The sequence below is a fragment of the Daucus carota genome, chromosome 5, assembly GCF_001625215.2.
Source record: "Daucus carota subsp. sativus chromosome 5, DH1 v3.0, whole genome shotgun sequence".
NCBI lineage: Eukaryota > Viridiplantae > Streptophyta > Magnoliopsida > Apiales > Apiaceae > Daucus > Daucus carota.
The window spans coordinates 3,779,190-3,800,434 of NC_030385.2; the positions used below are offsets into that span (position 1 = coordinate 3,779,190).

General features: G+C 36.2%; 2 protein-coding genes across 3 annotated transcripts; one reads left to right on the forward strand and one right to left on the reverse strand.

Moving 5' to 3' along the window:
- The first annotated feature begins 6,676 nt into the window (after window positions 1-6,676).
- Window positions 6,677-11,048, forward strand: LOC108223606 (LRR receptor-like serine/threonine-protein kinase RGI3). Its single transcript, XM_017397944.2, has 2 exons — window positions 6,677-9,842; window positions 10,329-11,048. The coding sequence occupies exons 1-2, from the start codon at window positions 7,031-7,033 to the stop codon at window positions 10,829-10,831; spliced, it is 3,315 nt and encodes a 1,104-aa protein (XP_017253433.1). The 5' UTR covers window positions 6,677-7,030; the 3' UTR covers window positions 10,832-11,048.
- Window positions 11,049-11,324: 276 nt separating this feature from the next.
- LOC108221030 (cell division control protein 48 homolog E) lies at window positions 11,325-16,201 on the reverse strand. 2 transcript variants are annotated; one of them, XR_010292043.1, is made up of 9 exons: window positions 15,973-16,201; window positions 15,669-15,897; window positions 14,811-15,577; window positions 14,489-14,710; window positions 14,151-14,222; window positions 13,602-13,883; window positions 13,152-13,502; window positions 11,681-12,593; window positions 11,325-11,555 (listed from the first exon to the last, which is right to left on the reverse strand). XR_010292043.1 is itself a non-coding variant. In XM_017394929.2 (8 exons), exons 1-8 carry the CDS (start codon window positions 16,030-16,032, stop codon window positions 12,282-12,284), a joined length of 2,295 nt encoding a protein of 764 aa, XP_017250418.1. In that variant the 5' UTR covers window positions 16,033-16,201; the 3' UTR covers window positions 11,325-12,281. The 2 variants fall into 2 exon arrangements, 1 of the variants encoding a protein (XP_017250418.1); XM_017394929.2 differs by having other exon boundaries at window positions 11,325-12,593.
- Window positions 16,202-21,245: the final 5,044 nt, after the last annotated feature.

A 21,245-nucleotide genomic window follows, 5' to 3' on the forward strand; every position in this document is an offset into this window, starting at 1 on the left:
TTTTATAAATATTTTTGGAACATAATTTCTTGCAAAATTCTTTTAAACTTGGATATTTATAAAAAAAAAGCCCTTATTATTACATAAAAGAGATTTATATGTTTTTATTATAATAAATAATTATTATATATATATTTATAACTCATCATTTTCAACTAATATATAGATATTGATGTGTATTAATATTTTTGGGGTCAAAACAACAAACATAAAGTTGATAATATTTTCTAATTACTGAAATTTGTTCATAAACATAATATTAAATTTTTACAAAGATGAACTAAAAGATGAACTTCATATATAACATATATGACAACACTAGAAGTTAATTGATAAAAAACATTGCACATGTTCATGTTAAAAATTATTTTTCAAATTCATAAAGCTATATAAAATATTTATATACATGAAAAAATTATTTTATATAAAAGTTGAGAGATATTTAATAATTAATAAAATGGGACGCACTGAGTAAATTTTAAACATGTTATTGCAAAAATCACTTTCAAATTACAATCCACCGTTTTCACTTTTCCCTTACCACCCCCGTACTTTCTGAGTACTTGTCAAGTTTATGCCCTATGCTTTTGTTACTACACTTGCAGCTCGAACGCATTGATGATAATTATATGCACCCCATAAGAATAAATATAAATCATTATCATAAGACAAGTACTGGACCCCCGCAAAGTTGATCCTTTCCATGCTGTGGTGCCCCCAGCCAAGACGTGACTCCATCAGCTGGAAGCTTTCATTCCCCAAACAAAATAACCAAACAGTTTTGTAAAGTGTCACAATCATTTCTTTCACCAATTGTGTGTCTTTGTGGGTGTTTGTTTAACACTTATAAATTCATCTTTTGGGATTATAAGTTAAGAGCAATTATTCATACAGTTTGTGTAATAAATCAAGAAACACTTATAAAAAGTCAGAAATACTAGTTTTTGTTTCAGGGTTTCTAAAGCACTTATTTTAAACTCACCCAAACGGCCACATATCTCTCCATTCATTGCATTTTGTGCTATATTATCATTGTTGTTACACTCGAATGAAAATGTCCTAATGAGCCCATCATTTCGTAAAAATGATCCGACGACTCGAACAGATCGGATATTTATTGGATCGGTTTCGGACATCGAAATATCGAAATGATGACTTGATCGAGTACTCGAAAATCAGATATAAACAATCTTGCTTGTAAAAGTGTTACTCTATTATGAAAACTAGAAGAAACTTCTTTAAGCAATAGGGTGATTTGATTCTTGTCTTCAGCTTCATTTTTACATCAAATAATTGAACAAAAATAAATAAATATAAATATAAAAGTCTGTGTCCTGCACCATTTTTAGTCCTTCCTTTTCTTCCCCTTTTTATTCACTTCTTCTCTCATCTCGTGATTAGATTCCGAAACAAACTTTAAAGAGAATTCTAAGTGGGAAATAATATTAATATTAATCACCCTGCAGCATCCATAAAAGTCACGAGGTTTAGCCTTAAACAAATACTAATCTAAATCTATATCCATATCGTCAAGCAATCAAAAATCCAAATCATATATATTCTCTTCCCATAGCCCCTTGTCACGCGACATCACGTGATCGCTTTTTTCATTTATTATTTAAAAATTACTAAATGGATCTGATTTTATTGTACCTTAACTATTCAAATTGTGAGTGTCTGATCTTATGGATTGTTCATAGTCCGCCATGTGCATGCAACGTTTGCTGGTTTCTGATCATTTTGTCGCTCACTGTTCACCACTAGAAATCCCGTCATAAAACCCGACAAACGATTGGAACAACATAATTTTTCGTATTGTGTTTTATATGATTGTGGAGAATTCAACTGCTTATAGCAAATTTAGGACAAAAATTTGAAATATAAATTTATTATTTATTATCCGCATAATTCAACAATCATCTGTCAGAATCTCGCTAAAATAATTCCCGGGTTAGTTAGGTAGATGATATATGTGAGATAAGATACTATAGCACGTATATAAGAAATCTACCAGTAAAGTGAAGCGGATAGAAAATTCATTGGATGATATGATTGGAGTCTTAAGTTGTGATAACAAAAAAAACAAGTATGAAGTAGCTAGGGAGCCTCATATATAAATCATATACTATGTTATAAAAGAGAATGCAGATCTTGTCATGACACACTACAGATTACAGAAGTTGTATTCAGTTTATGTCTAGGAGATTTTAGATTTAGATCCAGATCCAAGGCTAGCATTTTCAAATTTAATTACAGTATGCTTAATTTTAGGTTTTGACTCTTTTTATATTTAATATTATGATAATTATTACTTGTCGTTTAAATCCATTACAAGTAAAAACTTTCTAGGTTTAGTTTTATCAGACTTTTTTTTTTTGCAGTTTATGTTCTCTCTAAAGCCTGAAAACTTGAAGAAAATAAAGCCTGAAAACTTGAAGAAAAGCTAGAAAATACTGGATTAAAATCAGCTTTTTACGAGATTGAATTGAAATAGTTGCAGTTTAATTGACATGCTAAGTTGGAGAAATTTCTGGGTAAATGTACTGTTTAACATTGTTGTTGTAGATAGTAATACTAGTTTTTTTACTGCAAAACAGATGAGAAACTATTTGATAAATCAGAACGCAGTTTTTCCGAATATCAGTTTTTAATCAGAAATCTCTTTTAGAAAAAGTTTGACCTCCCATGTTTTTAGAAAACCTGCTTTTCAATTTTGTAGAAAGCTATTTCAGATTTCATTATCAAATCTCAACAAAAATATTAATTTTTTTATATCTTAACTCAAAATAAGCAAATATTAAAAAAAAAATCAAAATATCAACACTTTTTTACCGACATTTGTTTGCACAGGCCGAGAGAGTTTATAATATGTGGAGGCAAATATTGTGTCAATTTTCCATCGATCGAAAATGAGAAGCATTTGTCACTTCAATTTTCAACTATAAATTCCTCAAAATATATCTAATTAAATATATATTCTCTCTGTCCTAAAGTAAGAGTCATTTTGACTTTTTATACACAATTTGAGATATAAAAAGAATATGCTTGTATATATTATTTTTCAAATTTTCTTTTTTTTGAATAAAAATATAGATATTAAATTTTTATTTAGAAAAAAAATTGAAAAATAACATGTGAGCACGGTTGATAAGTCAATGGTTAAGAGTTTTTCTTTCGTCCAGCGAATTTCTTAGAACATATACTCATTTTGTAAAGTTATAAATCATATTTGTCAAAAAAAATGGCACTTAACCCATATAATTTGATCGCTACATTAACAATTTAAATGGGCATAGTAACTGGTCGGTCACTCCCTTTTTAAGTATGGGTCTGATTATTGTATCAAAATTAAGGATTACAAATTATAATTGTTTCTAATGTATACCTTTTCTTAATAAACGGAATTTTATTTTAATAGAATAGCAAAGATATCAAATTTCAAATTTCAAAATTTGATCATTATAATATAATATTTTTATTTAATAATAATTATTATACTATTATTAAAATCATGAAAAGGCTTCTGTTTTTGTCAGGATTTTGTTATGTAACGACTATCCCAACAACATAATTATATCGCCAACATATTATTTATTTTAATTTTCAGAAAAACAAAGAAGGTGGGGGAACATTGTCAAGACAAACGCAAATGACCTCATAATGATATTGTTGGTCGTAGAATATATTGCACAAGATGGATTGAATGCAATACTGATAAATTCGAATATTAATTATAATAATAAATATAAGATTAAAGTTTATTAGTAGATGAAATGTAATGCTTGAAGAACACAAAAGTTAACTTCATAAAATAATTATTTTATTTATTTTGTTGTGTTGCTTCAACTTCAAGAAAATGTTTCTTGAACTTCGGTTCTCTCAAGAGTTACAATGGTGCTTTCTCTAAACAGAAGCAATAGAATGGGTGATGCTTCCCTATATGACTAATAATAATAAAACATCATTGTCAACATGGGTCTTGTACGAATGCAAAGCAAACTCTGCTTTGCAGCTACTAACAAATTGCAGCCCATATGACTTTCCTAAATTGCTAATAAACAAAGATTACATTGTATAAAAGACAACCTAAAAAATATTCTATTTTAAGCTTATCAAATCCCAATAGATGGTGACTTGACAACTTCTTGAATCGACGATCCATGATTTGTTAACTTTTAAGCTTCTGTCGTAGTTATTGCAGGTGTGCTACAAAACTAACTTCTGCAGCATCCTTGAGTTATGGACATCTTTATTTGTCACAAGGCTTGACTTGATGAAGATTCAAATCAAAATCTTATCTCCGATGAGAGTGGCTAAGAGACACCAACGCTTGCTGTCAAATAATGGACTTTAATGATAGTGATTCCTTATAGATGATGCTGTCAGGAAATCCAAGCCTTGCTGTCATATTACATACTAAACTTGATGTCTGCGGAGTTTCCTTAATTCTTGTTGACATTAACTTTTCTTTATTCTTGTTGTCATTCCAATGTGCGACTTGAGACTTGAACAAATAAATGAAGTTCTTGCAAGGGCATACTTATTACATGACAGTTAATATGAAACTACATAGACATACTCTGGCTGGGACAGTATGTTCTACTTAGACAAACTAAGTAAATAAAATATTAAGTTGACTGCTATTTATCACCCATAAATCTTTAACAGATATCATCGTCACTACTATCATTTAAATTAGAGGCAATAATAAAACGATCGAAACACAAGAGATTGTTAAAAAAATATTAACAAATTAATTTAAATTAAAATTATTTCATGACAAAAAAATTAAAATTATTTAACTTAAACTATGTTATACTTCTATATATATAAATTTGTTAAATAACTATTAAAACAACCAACACTACGAGACACGAACTCCAACTAGCGTTACACGTAGCATATATATTAAACTTCTAAAATAATTATAAATAAAAAAATTATATTTATTAAGATTAATAATAATTTTATTTAAAAATAATAATTATTATAGACCTATGAACAAATTTCTATGTTGGCCAGGATTTTGTAATATAATGACTATCCCACCGGTAGAAATATATTGCCAACAAAATTAATCATTTTATCTTTTAAAACTCAATTAATTTAGAACACTCTGTAACATTCTAATTATATTTTAGACTTCAGATAAATAAGGAGTCCATATTAATATTATTATTCAAATTTATATTAATACAAAATTCAGACTATACTATTTACAAGTTTAGGATAAAGACGAAATATGTAATTGTAACACTGACATGGTAAATGTAATAGTTTTGCATATTACCACATAAACATAAGATATTGTCATAAAAAATTGAGTACAAATTAATTTTAAATTAAAATAATTTAACTTAAAACTCTATTAGATTTTTATATTAATTTATCAAACAACTACGTAAGAACTATTACTAACACTGTTAATTTGTCAAATTATTGTTGTAACAAGTATTACTAACACCAACTTCAAATAACGCTACACATAACATATCTGTAGACTTCTAAACAATTATAAATTAAAAGAAATTAACTTTTATTAAAAATTAAAAGAATCTGCAAACCAACTTATATTTGTTGCTGCTGAATAATCCCTCTGTTTCATATTACATGTCCACTATTGAGAAAAAAAAATTGTTTCAAATTACTTGTCCATTTCAACTTTCAATAAAGTGTAGTCAATATTTGTGTTTCCAAGATGAGTTTTATACCACATCTTACTAAATTATATTTCCTGGATCAAATATATACCACATATTATACTTGGTCAATGCAATAAATACAATAATAAATGAAAGATTTCTACAAAAGTTAATTTTTCTTAATATGCGTAATTTGTTCAAAAGTGGACATGTATTATGAAACAGAGGGAGTATGTTTTTATCTCTTTCGAAGTCATAAATAACATAATGATTTTAGTAAACTTAAACTAAAACATTTCATTCTGAAATAAATTCATATCATAACATGATTTTTTTTTTTTTGGAAAAAATCAAAATTTAGATAATATCAAATGTTAAGAGAAAATTTTATTTCTCGGGCTAAAAAAAGAAAGAAGAGAAAATTTTGGGTCTTTTTTTATACATAACCAAGTTTAAAAGAATTTTTTCAAAAATACTACCACCTTTTAAAACAAATTACAAAAATACTATATTCCTCAAAATATTTTCAAAAATACGGAGGTTGCATATGCAACCATATATGCAACTGAATTCATGATTTCAAGTTCCAGTTTCCAAATATATACTAGAACTTGAAATTAGGAATTGGAGTTGTATATATGGTTGCATATGCAACCACCGTATTTTTGGAAATATTTTCAAAAAGATTGTATATTTGCAAGATTTTAGAGAAGTTAGTATTTTTGCAAATAAGATTGAAAAAATAGTATACAAGGTAAATTCCCAAAATTTTATTTCTAAATAACGATATTGTAAATAAATATATTAAGAAAATAATAATATAATCAAATAAAAATAATATAACAATTATGACAAATAATAAATTTAAAAATTGTTTAAACTCGTACTTGACATCCATCATAAACTGATATTATTAATTATAATATTAGAAAGATAAAAGAAATAAGATAAACTTCGTTTTAATCTCCTCCCACACCCACGTCCACGAGCCCCACACCCTCTACCTCCATTAATATAAATAGTATTAAACAAATCCCAAAACAGGCATCTAAAATTCCATATTTCTCAGTGTCCCTGCAAAACATAATGGCCTAGCTGTTCTTGGATCCGGAGTTTCTGGGTCTTTCATCTCTTATTTTTTATCTCCACAACACACTGCTACACACTACACTACTAGTAGTTGGTTTATTATAATATACACAAGAAAGAAAAGAAGCATAACCATTGATAGATAAACCCACAAAAACATGATTTGGTTTTTCTCTCATTGTCACTCCTTTCTAGGCTCATTTTATCCCTTTCCTTTCTCTGCCTAGTTTCATTGGGGTTTGCATTTGTATTAACTCCAACAACATTAACAAACTGCAGCATCAACTTAGTTTCTTGTAATGCCTGCTCATCTATTTTTTACCACCTTCTTTTCGGTTTTAGTACTGGCTTCCTCAGCTGTCAACCCTCAAGGCCAGGCTCTTCTGTCATGGAAGAAGGGATTAAAAGGCTCCGCGGAGGATAGTTTACGCGACTGGGACGCGTCCCACGACACTCCCTGCAAGTGGTTTGGCGTTTCTTGTGACCAAAACAATCAAGTGGTGGAGCTGAGCTTGAAGTATGTTGATTTACTTGGAAATGTTCCGAGTTATTTTAACGCGTTAGGATCGTTGAAGAGGCTGGTTTTGTCAGGGACGAATCTCACCGGTTTGATCCCGAAAGAGATTGGTGGCCTTCAAGAGCTGGTTCATTTGGACTTGAGTGACAATGCATTGACAGGTGAAATCCCAAGTGAGATTTGCCACTTGCCTAAGCTTCAACAACTTCTTCTCAATTCAAACCATCTTGAAGGATCGATACCAGATGAAATAGGCAATCTTTCGAGTTTGATTTGGTTGATTCTTTATGATAATCAAATCAGCGGTGCAATTCCAAGTACTATAGGAAACTTGAAGAAGCTTCAAGTGATTAGAGCTGGTGGCAACAAAAATCTTGAAGGTCCATTACCACAAGAACTCGGAAACTGCACCGACTTGTCTTTGATAGGCCTTGCGGAAACAAGCATATCAGGATTCTTGCCTCCCACTCTAGGCCTCCTCAAGAAACTCGAAACTCTTGCCATCTACACTTCACTTCTCTCCGGTCCAATCCCTCCTGAGCTCGGTGACTGCACCGAGCTCCAGAACATCTACTTATACGAAAACTCATTATCCGGATCAATTCCAAAACATCTTGGAAATCTAAAGAACCTTCAGAACCTCTTGCTGTGGCAGAACAACTTAGTCGGCACTATTCCCCCAGAGCTCGGAGACTGTACACAATTGCTCGTCATCGACATCTCAATGAACACATTAACAGGAAGCATTCCCACAACATTTGGAAACTTGACCTTGTTACAAGAAGTTCAATTGAGCGTCAATCAAATATCCGGTCCAATTCCAGCTCAATTAGGCAACTGTCGAGGCCTTACTCACATCGAGCTCGACAACAACCAACTGATCGGTTCAATTCCTTCAGAATTCGGGAACCTCGAGAACCTCACCTTATTGTTCCTATGGCAAAATCAGCTCCAAGGCGAAATTCCTGCCTCCTTATCAAATTGTCATAACCTCGAGGCTATCGACTTGTCGCAAAATGCACTGACAGGTCCGATTCCCAAAGGCATTTTCCAGTTACAAAATCTCAACAAATTCTTGCTCTTGTCAAACAACTTATCTGGTGTAATACCACCGGAGATCGGAAACTGCTCGTCGCTTATTCGATTAAGAGCAAACGACAACAAGCTGACCGGATCAATTCCGCCGCAGATAGGGAATTTGAAGAACATCAATTTTCTCGATCTCGGATCCAATCGTCTCAGCGGAGTAATTCCACCGGAGATCTCCGGTTGCCGGAATCTCACATTTCTGGACTTACATTCAAATTCAATCGCCGGAATTTTGCCGCCAAATTTGAATCAGCTCAATTCTCTCCAATTCTTAGACGTATCGGATAACATGATAGAAGGAGGATTGAATCCGAGTCTCGGCTCGTTGAACTCACTCACCAAACTCGTTCTCGCGAAGAACCGAATATCCGGTCCGATTCCCGATCAACTCGGTTCGTGTTCAAAGCTTCAGTTAGTTGATTTAAGTACTAATCTTCTCTCCGGTGAAATTCCGGCGAGTATTGCGAAGATTCCAGGTCTTGAGATAGCATTGAATCTCAGCTGGAACAAACTCTCCGGCGAGATTCCCTCTGAATTCGGTGAGTTAGATAAGCTTGGAGTGTTGGATCTCTCGCACAATTCTCTCTCCGGAGATCTTAAATATCTCGCGGATCTTCAAAATCTGGTGGTACTCAATATCTCGCATAATAATTTCTCAGGCCACGTGCCGGATACTACATTCTTCTCGAAACTCCCACTGAGTGTCCTAGCCGGCAATCAGGCTCTGTGTTATTCTGGTAATCAATGTCCTGACGATAAATTTGGATCTTCAAAACACGGTGGTGCCAGAGTGGCAATGATTGTGCTATTGTGCGCGGCGTGCGCATTACTGTTATCTGCTCTCTATATCATCCTAGCTGGAAGAAAACAGGACCGCAAGTCCCACGACAACGACCTCGAAAGCCAAGATGATGTGGAATTGGGGCCCCCTTGGGAAGTTATGTTGTATCAGAAGCTCGACTTGTCGATTGCTGATGTGGCAAGAAGTTTGATAGTTAACAATGTGATAGGTCGAGGCCGGACTGGAGTTGTTTACCGTGCAACAATTTCATCAGGGCTGGTGATCGCGGTTAAAAGATTTAGAGCGTCGGAGAAAGTGTCAGCGTCAGCATTTTCGTCTGAAATTGCCACGCTGGCACGTATCCGACACAGGAATATTGTGAGGCTATTGGGATGGGCAGCTAACAGAAAGACAAAGTTGCTGTTTTATGATTATTTGGGGAATGGTACATTGGGTTCATTTTTACATGAAAACAATGGAGGAGTGGTGGATTGGGAAATTCGGTTCAAGATTGCGTTAGGGGTTGCTCAGGGCTTGGCTTACTTGCACCATGATTGTGTACCAGCGATTCTCCACCGCGATGTGAAGGTGCAGAATATACTTTTAGGAGACCGGTATGAGCCATGTTTAGCGGACTTTGGCCTTGCCAGGCTCGTGGAATATGACCATGGTTCGTTTTCTGCCAATCCGCAAATTGCAGGATCTTACGGCTACATGGCTCCAGGTAATTTTGTAAAATCTACTGGAATACACTTCTTACTGATAATAGTTAGTTACTTGGACAAGCTAGAATATGATCATGTTAAATGTTTGAGTTTCTTGAAAGACATATGGTATGGGAGTATTTTAACTTATTGATAAGTTAAAGAAATGTTGATTAAGAAAGGGGGAATTGCATGTGAAATGTCTCAATTATATGTTTGTCTTGGTATATATGGTATTATGCTGAATGCAAAATGCCATTTTGCATCCACGCTACTAAACATAACTTGAAAATTACTAAACATGTTCATTTGTGTGGTCATACACCTAATACTGGCTCTGTTGCTGAATCCACAACCCAATCTCTCTGGCATAAGAATGTCAATTACATACATGGCCTTATCCTTCCCTTGCTCGAATTTGATGTATCGTCTATTTTTCCGGGTAAAGTAAGATAATCAAAGAGTAATTCTAGGGCTTTGCTGATGGTTTTTGTTGGTTACTGCAGAATATGGTTCCTCTGTCAAGATCACTGAGAAGAGCGATGTCTACAGCTACGGTGTGGTCTTGCTTGAAATCATAACAGGGAAGGAACCGGTTGTACCAACATACCCGGAAAGCCAACATGTCAACCAATGGGTCCGCGCTCACTTGAAAAGAAAGCAAGATCCAGTTGACATCATAGATGCAAAGCTTCAAGGCCACCCTGATGCACAGATACAAGAAATCATACAGGCTCTCGGGATAGCTCTTCTATGCACCAGTGAACGCGCAGAGGATCGCCCCACAATGAACGATGTTGCCACATTATTGAAAGAGATACGTCATGATTCACCTGCTGGAAATGAAGCCATCAAGCCTGCAGCCAGCAAGTTGCTGTCGAAAACATCGGATGTTGCATCATATACTTCCACCTCAGTGACGCCAGCTCAGTTGATGCAATTCAAAGGGTCATCAAATTCCTCTCTGGCTTACTCATCATCCTCTGCAAACTATCCCTCCAGGAATTAATCAGCATTAGTGTTTTTTATTAGGATTATATTATATAGTTAGCAGAGTTGCTTAAGTATTGCGTTTGTAAAGAGATTTAATTAGGAAAGTGTTCTGCACTAGAGAGCCCAAGTATAAGAAAAATGATCGTATAACCACCTAACAGTAATGTTCTCCCTAACTAGTGCATGAAGCCATTTCTTTATATTAATAAAACCTCTAGCAGATGTTACTGACCTGCCTTCATATCTGATCTAAGAACATCAAGCATATAGACCGGAGCAGAACCAGGGAGCATTTTGATATAAAAAGTCTACAATTTTGAAAATAATTTGAATCAATACGCTTGATATTATCTTGGTATCTCACTAAAATCCTGGTTCCGCCCCAGTATATAAACCATATCATTCTACGACATCGGTCTGGACTTCCGGTGGACCAGGCCTTTCGGTACAAAAAAACAATACCGTCGCTACCAAATTCAGATACTTGTGCCCCAGCTTAGAGAAAAATCTTTAAAAAAGATTAGACAAGTCATTTCTATCGTTTCTTGATAAAGGGAAAGGGACATAATAATTAGATGAATAATAATCAACATGTAGAGATACATGTGTAGAAGCCCTGTGTTCTTCATGTAGTTGCAACAATGATGATTTCTCTTTCCTAAGAAAACAGTGGAGGGAAAGAGACGGATATAGATGTTTTTGTTTCCATACCCCCTCCATTATTTCTGGCTGTCCTACCCCTGATGCAGAACAATATGTGTTGTGTTATCTATTCACTTCATAGTTGCAAAAGCATGTATGAAAGAAGTGTATACCAAAATATTTGAAAATGAAAGTTCTCAGAACACAAAGCTAGCTAACGCACCTGAAATCCGTAATCTTGGACAGGAACAAAAACAGCTGCAAAGCTACTTAAACAGGGAATATCCTCGGACATTAGATGAAAGCCAGGTAAAAGTACAAGTACATAATCAGATGAAAAGTCACCCCTTAATCTGACCGCATGGCTGTTTTCCAAAGTTGCAATTTACATCTAAAAATGCCTTTCCCAACATGCTATCAAGTATATTAACATAATGATTAATGAGCATAGTCGGACAAGAAATAAGGCCATAGAATTTGATGTCGCCAGCAATTTTACTCAAGATAAAAGAATCTAGAGTCGACACTCAAAGAAACTACAGATAGATCTCTCTAGGAGTAGGCATTTTAAAGGGTCGTGTGCACCTGAGAAAACTAGCCTGCTAGCACCAGATCCTAGTATCTAGTATGGAGCAATGAAGACATCTAGATAACCCTGACTTGGCGCAACTAGCTTGAAATAGTATCTAAACTCTGAAGCCCGAATTTGTCACACCACTCTGTTTACTTTCCCGTAAAGATAAACATAAATCAAAATGTACAGAAGAATACGAAAATAGAGTGTTCAAATATTTTTCTAAAACTTGCATATACTAGACTTGACTTCAACCGTAAAGATCATCATCGTCGTCATCATTGTATCTGCCAGCAGTTGTGGATGCCAATGGATCTGCAGCTCTGGCAGCTGTTGAACTACTAGGACGATCAGTAAACCTAAACTCAGATCCAAATCCACGAGATTGCTGTAATGTCTGTGCAAACATTTGGTATTTCCTTATGTCTGCATCACTTACACTCCTTCGTGCATATTTCATGGACTCCTCAAAGTGTGCTGGCTTAATTTCTGGGACCTCATCCACTTCATCTTCTTCCATTGCTTCAGGATTCTCAGCCTTTCTTCTCTCTTTCTCCATATCCTATATTGGTCAGAAAGAGGACATTTGCTATCCATTTAGCACAAGTTCTACTTGACAATATAAACTTGAAACAAAATCATTGGAATACTTGACAGGCACCATTATTCACTAACTAAATATGAAAATGTGGAGCTCACTAGAAATACTACTCCCTCCGTCCCATACTACTTGCCCACAGTACTTGTCCTTTCGACTCTTCGCATACTTCGATGTGAAAAGAAAAAACTGTTTACATAACTTTTTCTAAAAGCAAGCAGGAGATTATAAGCTGATAAAAGCACCCGATTCAATACAAACCTCGTGCAGAGATCATGCAAGTGAAAATAAGGGGAAAGGCTCCTTAATGGATATGCACTATTGTATACATGCATACCAGTAGAGTAAAAAAAATAAAAAAGTCCAAGATACCAACAGAAGCATGTTCTCTTCAACCCATGAACAAAAAAACACCAGCTAATTACCATTTGAACACAAACATATTTGAGATGGACTAATATCCTGCAATGCATATATTCGCTATGCACATTAACGTTTTAATAGGAGACAATAGCATATTACCTTCTCAATATTTTCTCTGATGGCATACTTGCAGGAACGTTGGCAAATTTCAGTTATATCTGCGCCACTGAAGCCAACTGTGTAGCGTGCAAGTGCTAGAAGGTCAACATCTCGGGAGACAGGAGATTTCCGCAGGCATGCCTTAAAAATCTGAAGACGAGAAGCATCATCTGGAAGAGGGATGTATATTAACTGGTCCAGTCGTCCTGGTCTGAGTAGTGCTGGATCAATAATGTCTGGTCTGTTTGTTGCACCTATTATGAAAACAGTTTTCTTTGCTGTCATTCCATCCATCTCAGTCAGAAGCTGGTTCAAAACTCTATCCGCAGCATCTCCCTGTGAACTGCCACGCTGGAATATAGAGATGAAATGGTGAAGCTCTATTTTAAAATATGCAAAAATAAAATAAAAGTTTAGATCCAACTTACATACTCAGTGTTGGAGCAGTACCTGAGTAGCAATGGAATCTAATTCATCAAAGAAAAGTACACATGGAGCTGACTGTCGAGCCTTGTCAAATATTTCTCGTACATTAGCCTCACTTTCTCCAAACCACATTGTTAGCAACTCAGGACCTTTGACACTTATGAAGTTGGCCTGACATTCATTAGCAATAGCCTTGGCAAGTAATGTTTTACCACAGCCAGGAGGCCCATAAAAAAGAACTCCTCTGGAAGGTGACATGCCAAATTTTTCAAACTTCTCCGGATGCTCCACTGGGTATTGAACAGTCTGCCATAACCGATACATCCACACTTTTCTTAAAATTGATTTTTCACTAGAAGAATCAGTAAATTCGATAGAAATGGCTATGAATATATGATCATCGGAAAGAAAGGCAGAAAGTAAAATTCACATCGAAGTACTGGAAAAAACGTCCACAAGTAAATACAGATATCTAATAAACCTAAACTGTTGCAATTCTTAACATAATATATACTTCTATTATGCAAGTACGGTAGCACTGCTCAGAGAACTAGATTTAAATATGAGACCCACCTCTTGAAGCTCCCTTTTAACATTTTCCAATCCACCAATATCATCCCAAGAGACATCTGGAACTTCCACAACCTGCCAACCAAGTAGAAACAGTTTACCTTGTCAAGGGAATTTGAAATAACAATACTGATTAGAGATGCACATGCTAGTATGAGGCACTGCAATCTGCAATCCCAGTTTGGTAAGAATCTGTACAACAGTCTGTATAGATGTCTTAACTATAATAATATACCACCGCAGGGAGGCATGATTGCTTTATGAAAAATGATTTTAAGAAAGAAAGCTATGAGTCTATGACACTTGAAGTCCTAAAAGCAAGCAGAGTCATTAACACATACAGTTTCACGCAAAGCTGAAGGATTAGAAGTTCCCAATGCGGCCTGGAAATGCTCATTGGAAACAGCCATTGAATTCAATATTTCTGCATCAATTGTCTCATCCTCCAAGTCTATGACATCCATTTTCTCCCTGATGCACTGAAGGGCGGCCTCAGTGCACAGAGCAGCAAGATCAGCACCAACATACCCATGGGTATTTTTCGAAACTTTTTCCAGATCAACCTGTTAAAGTTAAAAATTGAAAATCAAAGATACAGTCATCCTGTAGAAGATATGCCAGTAGTTTTATGGTACAAAATAAGACAAAAGTCCAGAATCTCACATCTTCGGCAAGCTTCATATTTTTTGTATGAATTCTAAGGACTTCAAGTCTCCCCACCTCATCTGGTACACCGATATCAATCTCCCGATCAAATCTGCCAAATCTTCTGAGAGCAGGGTCAATGCTGTTTGGCCTATTCGTAGCCCCCATAACTATCACATGAGCTCGGGACTTGAGGCCATCCATCAATGTCAAAAGTTGAGACACTATGCGCCTCTCAACTTCTCCCTGAGTCTTTTCTCGCTTTGGAGCAATGGAATCTATCTCATCAATAAAGATAATAGATGGCGCATTCTTTTCAGCCTCCTCAAATGCCTTTCTTAAGTTGCTCTCGCTCTCACCAGCCAACTTGGACATAATTTCAGGCCCATTTATTAAGAAGAAAAAAGCACCTGTCTCATTAGCTACAGCTCTGGCAATCAAAGTTTTCCCGGATCCTGGAGGCCCGTACAACAATATACCTTTTGGAGGCTTTACACCAATAGACTTGAAAAGTTGTGGATGTCTCAGAGGAAGCTCAACTAGCTCACGAATCTGAGACATCTGCTTCCTCACACCACCAACATCATCGTATCCAACTTCATTTAATCTCTCCTCATCCTCGCGCTTGATTGGATCTCCCTCACAGAAGATCTCAGTATCAGGTGCAACCACACAATACTCACCAGGATCTGTCTCAACTACTTTGAATTCAACACTCCGCATCCCCCCTCTAACTAGGAAGAAATCACCCTTCCTAACAGGTCGGTAAGAGTCAAGAAAGTATGCTGTTTAAAAGTAAAAGTAAATAAGCACATCAGATAATGGGAGAGAGAAAAGGTGAACAAACAATGCATATCAAAGTTGAAGGAAACTCACGCTTTAAGTATGCATCAAAAAGGTTTCCCGTAAGACCTTCAATTGTGTCATCCAGAGGAAGGATGTAAACCCGCTTTCCATATTTCACATCAGGACACTGGTGCACTGACACAACATCCCCCAGCCGTACCCTAAGATTGGCTCGAACAACTTTGTTCAATCTGACTTTAGGCACTTCACATTGTTCATCTGCAAGAACAATGCATATAGTATCCCTTCGCTTTTTCCCCTGTATCATACAAAATTCTTAAAGATCTTCATAATGGGATTCAACTATACAAAAAATATAAATAACCACTGTTACCTTCACTAAAACTGTGTCTCCTCGGAATAGCTGAAGCTCTTCCATTTTAGAGGGGTGCATAGAGAGAACAGAATTATCATCATTTATAGCTTCGTCAACAAGAAGACGGTTGGGAGACTTCTTCCTCTCCAAGATTGCAGTTGAAAAATCTTTTTTGCCGCTTTTTCTAAACACGAGAATTAAGAAGCAATGAACTCAAATGCAAACCAAACTTTATATATTCCTCAAAAGGCACACAAACCTTACACATGGAATCACAGTTAATCAAAACTCACAAACTTACCACAGGAACATCCACTATGTATATTCTCATATACTAAAAACCCTAACCAAGATGAATATATTTTTATGTATCTTATTCTTACTAAATAAATTATTAATCATATCATAACACACATAAAACCTATCTCCGAAAGCAAACACGGTATGAATTCAGAACTGGATTTTCCTGCATGTATGTGCATTATTGAATTTTAGGCAAATAATCAGCAATATTTTTAAAACCCTGCCTTGTCATGATGTGTCTAACTATTTGAGGTGTAATTTTCTTTTTGTTTGATAGTATTATAATTTTCTTTTCGAGTTGTTTGATGCTCCTCCCGCGGCGAACCCTCCTGAAATGACGTCAATAACCCTGTCGGAGGTGTCTGGGTTTGGCTGGTGAGGGTCTTCACGCAGAGCGAAGTGCGATAGTTTGCCATTTTGAATTTTGTTCTCAATTAAGTTGTGGAGCTGATAGCACCTGTCCGTTGTGTGGCCTGTATTCTCATGATAATCGCAGTATTTGGAGCTTGGAGGCTTGTTAGGGTTCATATCCCTTGCAGGGAGTTAATTCGGATCCATTTTGATGATTGACAAGATGGTGGTTATCTCAGTGTTTAACTTTGTGAAATCCTTTTCCTCCCTGGGGGGCGAGGAGGCCAAGAGCCCCTGGACCGTGGAGGCGCTGGGGCGCGGAGGTGTTTTGTTGGGAGTCTGGCTTTTTGCCGCCTTGGGATATGCGGCCCTTTAGCCTCCTCGGTTCCCATTTGTTTCCTGGCCCCGGATGCTTGTCCCATTTTTTGGAGTGAGGCGAGGACATCTAGATGCTGCCAACAGCTTCCTGAATTGTAAGCCTGTGCTCAAAGATCTCCATGGCGGCTTGGAGCGTCCGAGGGTTCTTTTCGAAAAATTCCTCTAATATTCTTCCGTGGCGGGACTTTTCAACCCCGGCCGCTAGGTAATTGATAGCCAGCTCATCGATCAGATTTGGTATAACTATCACTTCATTTCTGAATCGGGCTAAGAAATCCCTGAGAGACTCAGATGGCATTTGGCGAACCGTCATTAGTGTGGCAGTGATTTTTCTCTCTTTTGTTGCTTGAGAATCATGTTCGGAACTTGTTTTTCAGGATTCTCCATGAGTCAATGGACCGGGGAGGCAGGTTCTCAAACCACTCTAGCGCCGTGCCGCTAAGGCAAGTTCAAAAGAAGCGACAACATGATATTTCCAAGTGTCCGAAATAGCTCATTCTACCATCAAATTGCCTGATGAGGTCTGATGGAGCCGTGGACCCATCAAACTGGCCAATAGATGGAATTTTTTGGTGCTTATCTAATTTGTAGCTTTCAATCTCCTCGGATATGGGGCTTTCAGATGGAGTTTCTAGGCTTCCAGAGCTTGTTTTGATTTGGTTCCTTAGCTGTGCGAGCTCCCTTTTGATTTTCGCGAGCTCGGGATTCGCCTTGGACTTGGATCTAGCTTCTTCCTCTTCCTCCTCGTCATCACGTGCTGATTTTTTCTTATGAGGGCGGGAGTTATAGAAGCCTACTGAGTCTGCTCTGGTGGAGTACTGGCTGTTGGCCGAGGGCCTCCACGAGACCTCCTCGTCGTCTCTGGTTTGATACTATTGGGGGGCGTTGCCTATCTCTGCCTCGAGACGGGAGATCTCTCTTTGTTGTCTCACCTTGGCGGCGAGTAGGTGCCTCTTAGTGTCGAGGGCTTGGAGTTCATCTTCGAGGTTCACCGTCTCATGTGCCTTCACTCGCTCCTCGTGTTGCTTTAGAGCTTTTATCCTCTCGAGATGGAGGCGAGCATCGCTGGTTAGAACATGATTTTCCTGTGGAGTGAGAACGGTCCTTTTAGGGTCGTGTTTTCGTCCTCCTCCCTCCCGTAGGGTCGGAGTACGCCGGAGCGGCTACAAATCCTTCGGGTTAGGTCTCTTCGAACAGTAACTTTTTAGGCTGTAGATTGCTTCCCAGGTCGATTTCTAGAGAACTGAGCGCTTTTGTCGGCCTAGATTTGGGCGGATCGCGAGCTCTTCCATCGTTATTCGCCTCCGGCCATCTTCTGGTCGGGATGGTAGATCTTCGTTGCAAAATAACGGAGTCCCCTCCTTCTAGCGCCAAATGTTGATACTTACAACCTTATGTTTATATATTATCCTTTTACTCTTCTATTTTTCAACCCCTGTACCAGAGGTCTCTCCCTCTATTTATACTCCCATAGTTATGGGCTTTACAAGTGGGTTTTTACTAGTGGGCTTTTCCTATCTGGGCTGAGGCCCAACAGGGATATGGGACATCTGTATCCCTAATCTAAGTTGGTGTAACTGATGGGTATTAACATTGTTCTATCACCAGTTTTTTATGTGCGCAGGTGAACTGTGATTCTACTATTGTCAGGGATGTTGGTATCGATCAGATTGCTCGAGAAATTTTTGTAATTATTTTATATTATCAAGAATATTTATATTCTATCTATTAAGCAATTTGAAAATAAAACGGCTATTTGCTTAACTTATTTTTCGTTTCACAATCAGGTTGTAGTTGTCAGTTGGGGTGTTTGTCCCGACGGTGTTCCAGTATTTTATTTTCAATAAAATCTTATTGTTTGTCAAAAGAAAAGGAAAAAGATTAAACTTATTATAAAAGATGTACACCTCAAATATCACAATTGATTTCATTATTTTTCTAATAAATATTTGTAATTAAAAATTGAGTTTATATTATACCTCATCCCCGAATTTGAGATGTACACCTCAAATATCATTAAAAAAATTGATATTAATGTTTATTATTTTTTCCGCATCATATAAAATATCAATTGATAATTCTAGAAAGAATTAGTATCGCACGAAATAAAATTTCTGCATCTATTTACAATTCTATCACAAAATTGTATTACAAACTCTAGATTACCTAGAACTAGGTAGTTATTTGGGATATTTTTTGGGATATCTAACATTTTGCTTATGATTTTATATTTTTTTTTTAGTTAAAAAAATTGATAAGCATTTGAGTATAATTAAATTTTAACCATCAATTATAACCATAATTCAAAATACTGATTATTTAAGGATATTTTAAAATCTTAATTAAATATCCAAAATTTTAACACATTTATTAAAATCTAAGTTAAATATATTTGATATATTTTATTCATTATTAATAAATCTGAATAACGGAAATCGGAATCTTAAATATTGGCGTTTGGATCAACAATTTATTATTTAAATGGAATTCATTTGAGAAATTGCCCTATATATCCTATTTTTATATATCTGATGCCCGAAATAACCAATATCGCTGTAGGGACCCAATTTACCCACAAGACCTCGCATCCAAGAAATGCGAGTATGATGTAAAATAAAACCCTCAGCTGCTCCTACTTTCCTTCTATTTCGCTCTCCTGCTAACCCAACATATACACACAAACCCAACATATACACACAATTCACGCTCAATTGAACAAAGTGCCTTCTTATATATATCCTCTCCGTTGTCGGTGCTTTTCGAAGATTTTTTACTGTCAATGAAGACTATATCAATTTAGGAGATCAACTTCGACTATATGTAAGTTTTAATATCACTTTTGGGGCTTTTTCATATTGAATTGGCTTGAATATATTGTGATATAGTGACATTTATAGGTTTTGTTGGTGAAATTTAGTTGATATTTGTTATATTGATTCCGTCTTTGAATTATTTGTTGTTGCAGATTTTAGTGTTGATGCAGATGCTTGTGTTGATTTTAGTGATGATATTGTTTTGTTGAGTAAGACTAAGGTCTCGTTATGGCAATTATCACTAGAAATTCATGTTTCCAACTCAATTGGATCAATTCATGTTTATATGTATGTTGATTTTCAGTATTATCTGTTATTTAGTTAAATATGCATAATAACTGCATAGGATTTTGATGCCAATTTATCAGAGTTGTGTATTCTGGTCATATTTCAATTTTATTAGTTTATATGTGTTGTTGTAGCAATTATATAGTGTTTATATCGTTGTGAAATACAATTTTAGAACTTAGGAAATGCAGCTTAACTATATAACTACCTCTGAACCTACTTAGAATACAACTATGAAGTTGCTTCGGTTGTAATTATTTTAACTAATTTAAGGTTGTTTAGTTAGTTTTACAGCTTTTATATATAATATCATGTTTGTATTGGTTGTCACTGCAGATTATGGATCCTAACGATGAATTAACCATGCATCCTGGGCCTAAGATTCCTTCTGTGCTCCACTTACAATCAAGTCATAGATCATCTACTGTTTGGGATGTTTGTGGTGGTGATGCTCACAGATCTAGACGGCGTAATCCTACACAAGCTAGATTTCCTCCTTTACATGAGAGCATGATTCCTATTCTAGAGGACTTAAGATTTGATGGGGTTTCTAGGCTTTCCTGTGTAAATATTGACTGGAGCTTAATTACTGCATTGGTGGAACGTTGGAGACCTGAAACACACACATTTCACTTACCATTTGGAGAGTCCACCATTACCTTGCAGGATGTTGCTGTTCTACTTGGTTTACGCATAGATGGTGACGTAATTACTGGCACTACTGGTGGATTTGAGGGCGGCTGGACAAATCTAGTTGAGAAGATTTTTGGAAAAAAACCTAAAGAAGATAAAGAGTTAAAGGGTGGACGGTTACTATTGAGCTGGTTGACTTCAACTGTCAAAGAACTACCTGCTGCTCCATCTGATCAAGATATCCAACGTTATACTCAGTCCTATATTCTACAATTGATTGCAGGGATTCTATTTACTGATAAATCTGGAGGTCTTGTGCACTGCATGTACATCCCGTTGATACAAGACTTTGGGCGTTGCAGGAATTTAGGTTGGGGGGCTGCTGTACTCGCATATTTGTTTAGGGAGTTGTGTAAGTCCTGCAGGTCTGGAGTTGAGGAGATGGCAGGTTGCGTTCTTTTATTACAACTGTGGGCTTGGACCAGGTTGCCGTTCTTAGCACCCGTTCCTCGTGGTCCAGTTTCG

Bases quoted from the DNA above. Each gene is read 5' to 3' on its own strand.
- LOC108223606 (XM_017397944.2), top strand. From the start codon at position 7,031: ATGCCTGCTCATCTATTTTTTACCACCTTCTTTTCGGTTTTAGTACTG. The intron at 9,843-10,328 runs GTAATTTTGTAA...TGGTTACTGCAG, and splicing joins TTACGGCTACATGGCTCCAG to AATATGGTTCCTCTGTCAAG.
- LOC108221030 (XM_017394929.2), bottom strand. From the start codon at position 16,032: ATGCACCCCTCTAAAATGGAAGAGCTTCAGCTATTCCGAGGAGACACA. The intron at 14,223-14,488 runs GTATGTGTTAAT...CTTGGTTGGCAG, and splicing joins CTTCAGCTTTGCGTGAAACT to GTTGTGGAAGTTCCAGATGT. The intron at 13,884-14,150 runs GTGGGTCTCATA...CGGTTATGGCAG, and splicing joins TTAAAAGGGAGCTTCAAGAG to ACTGTTCAATACCCAGTGGA.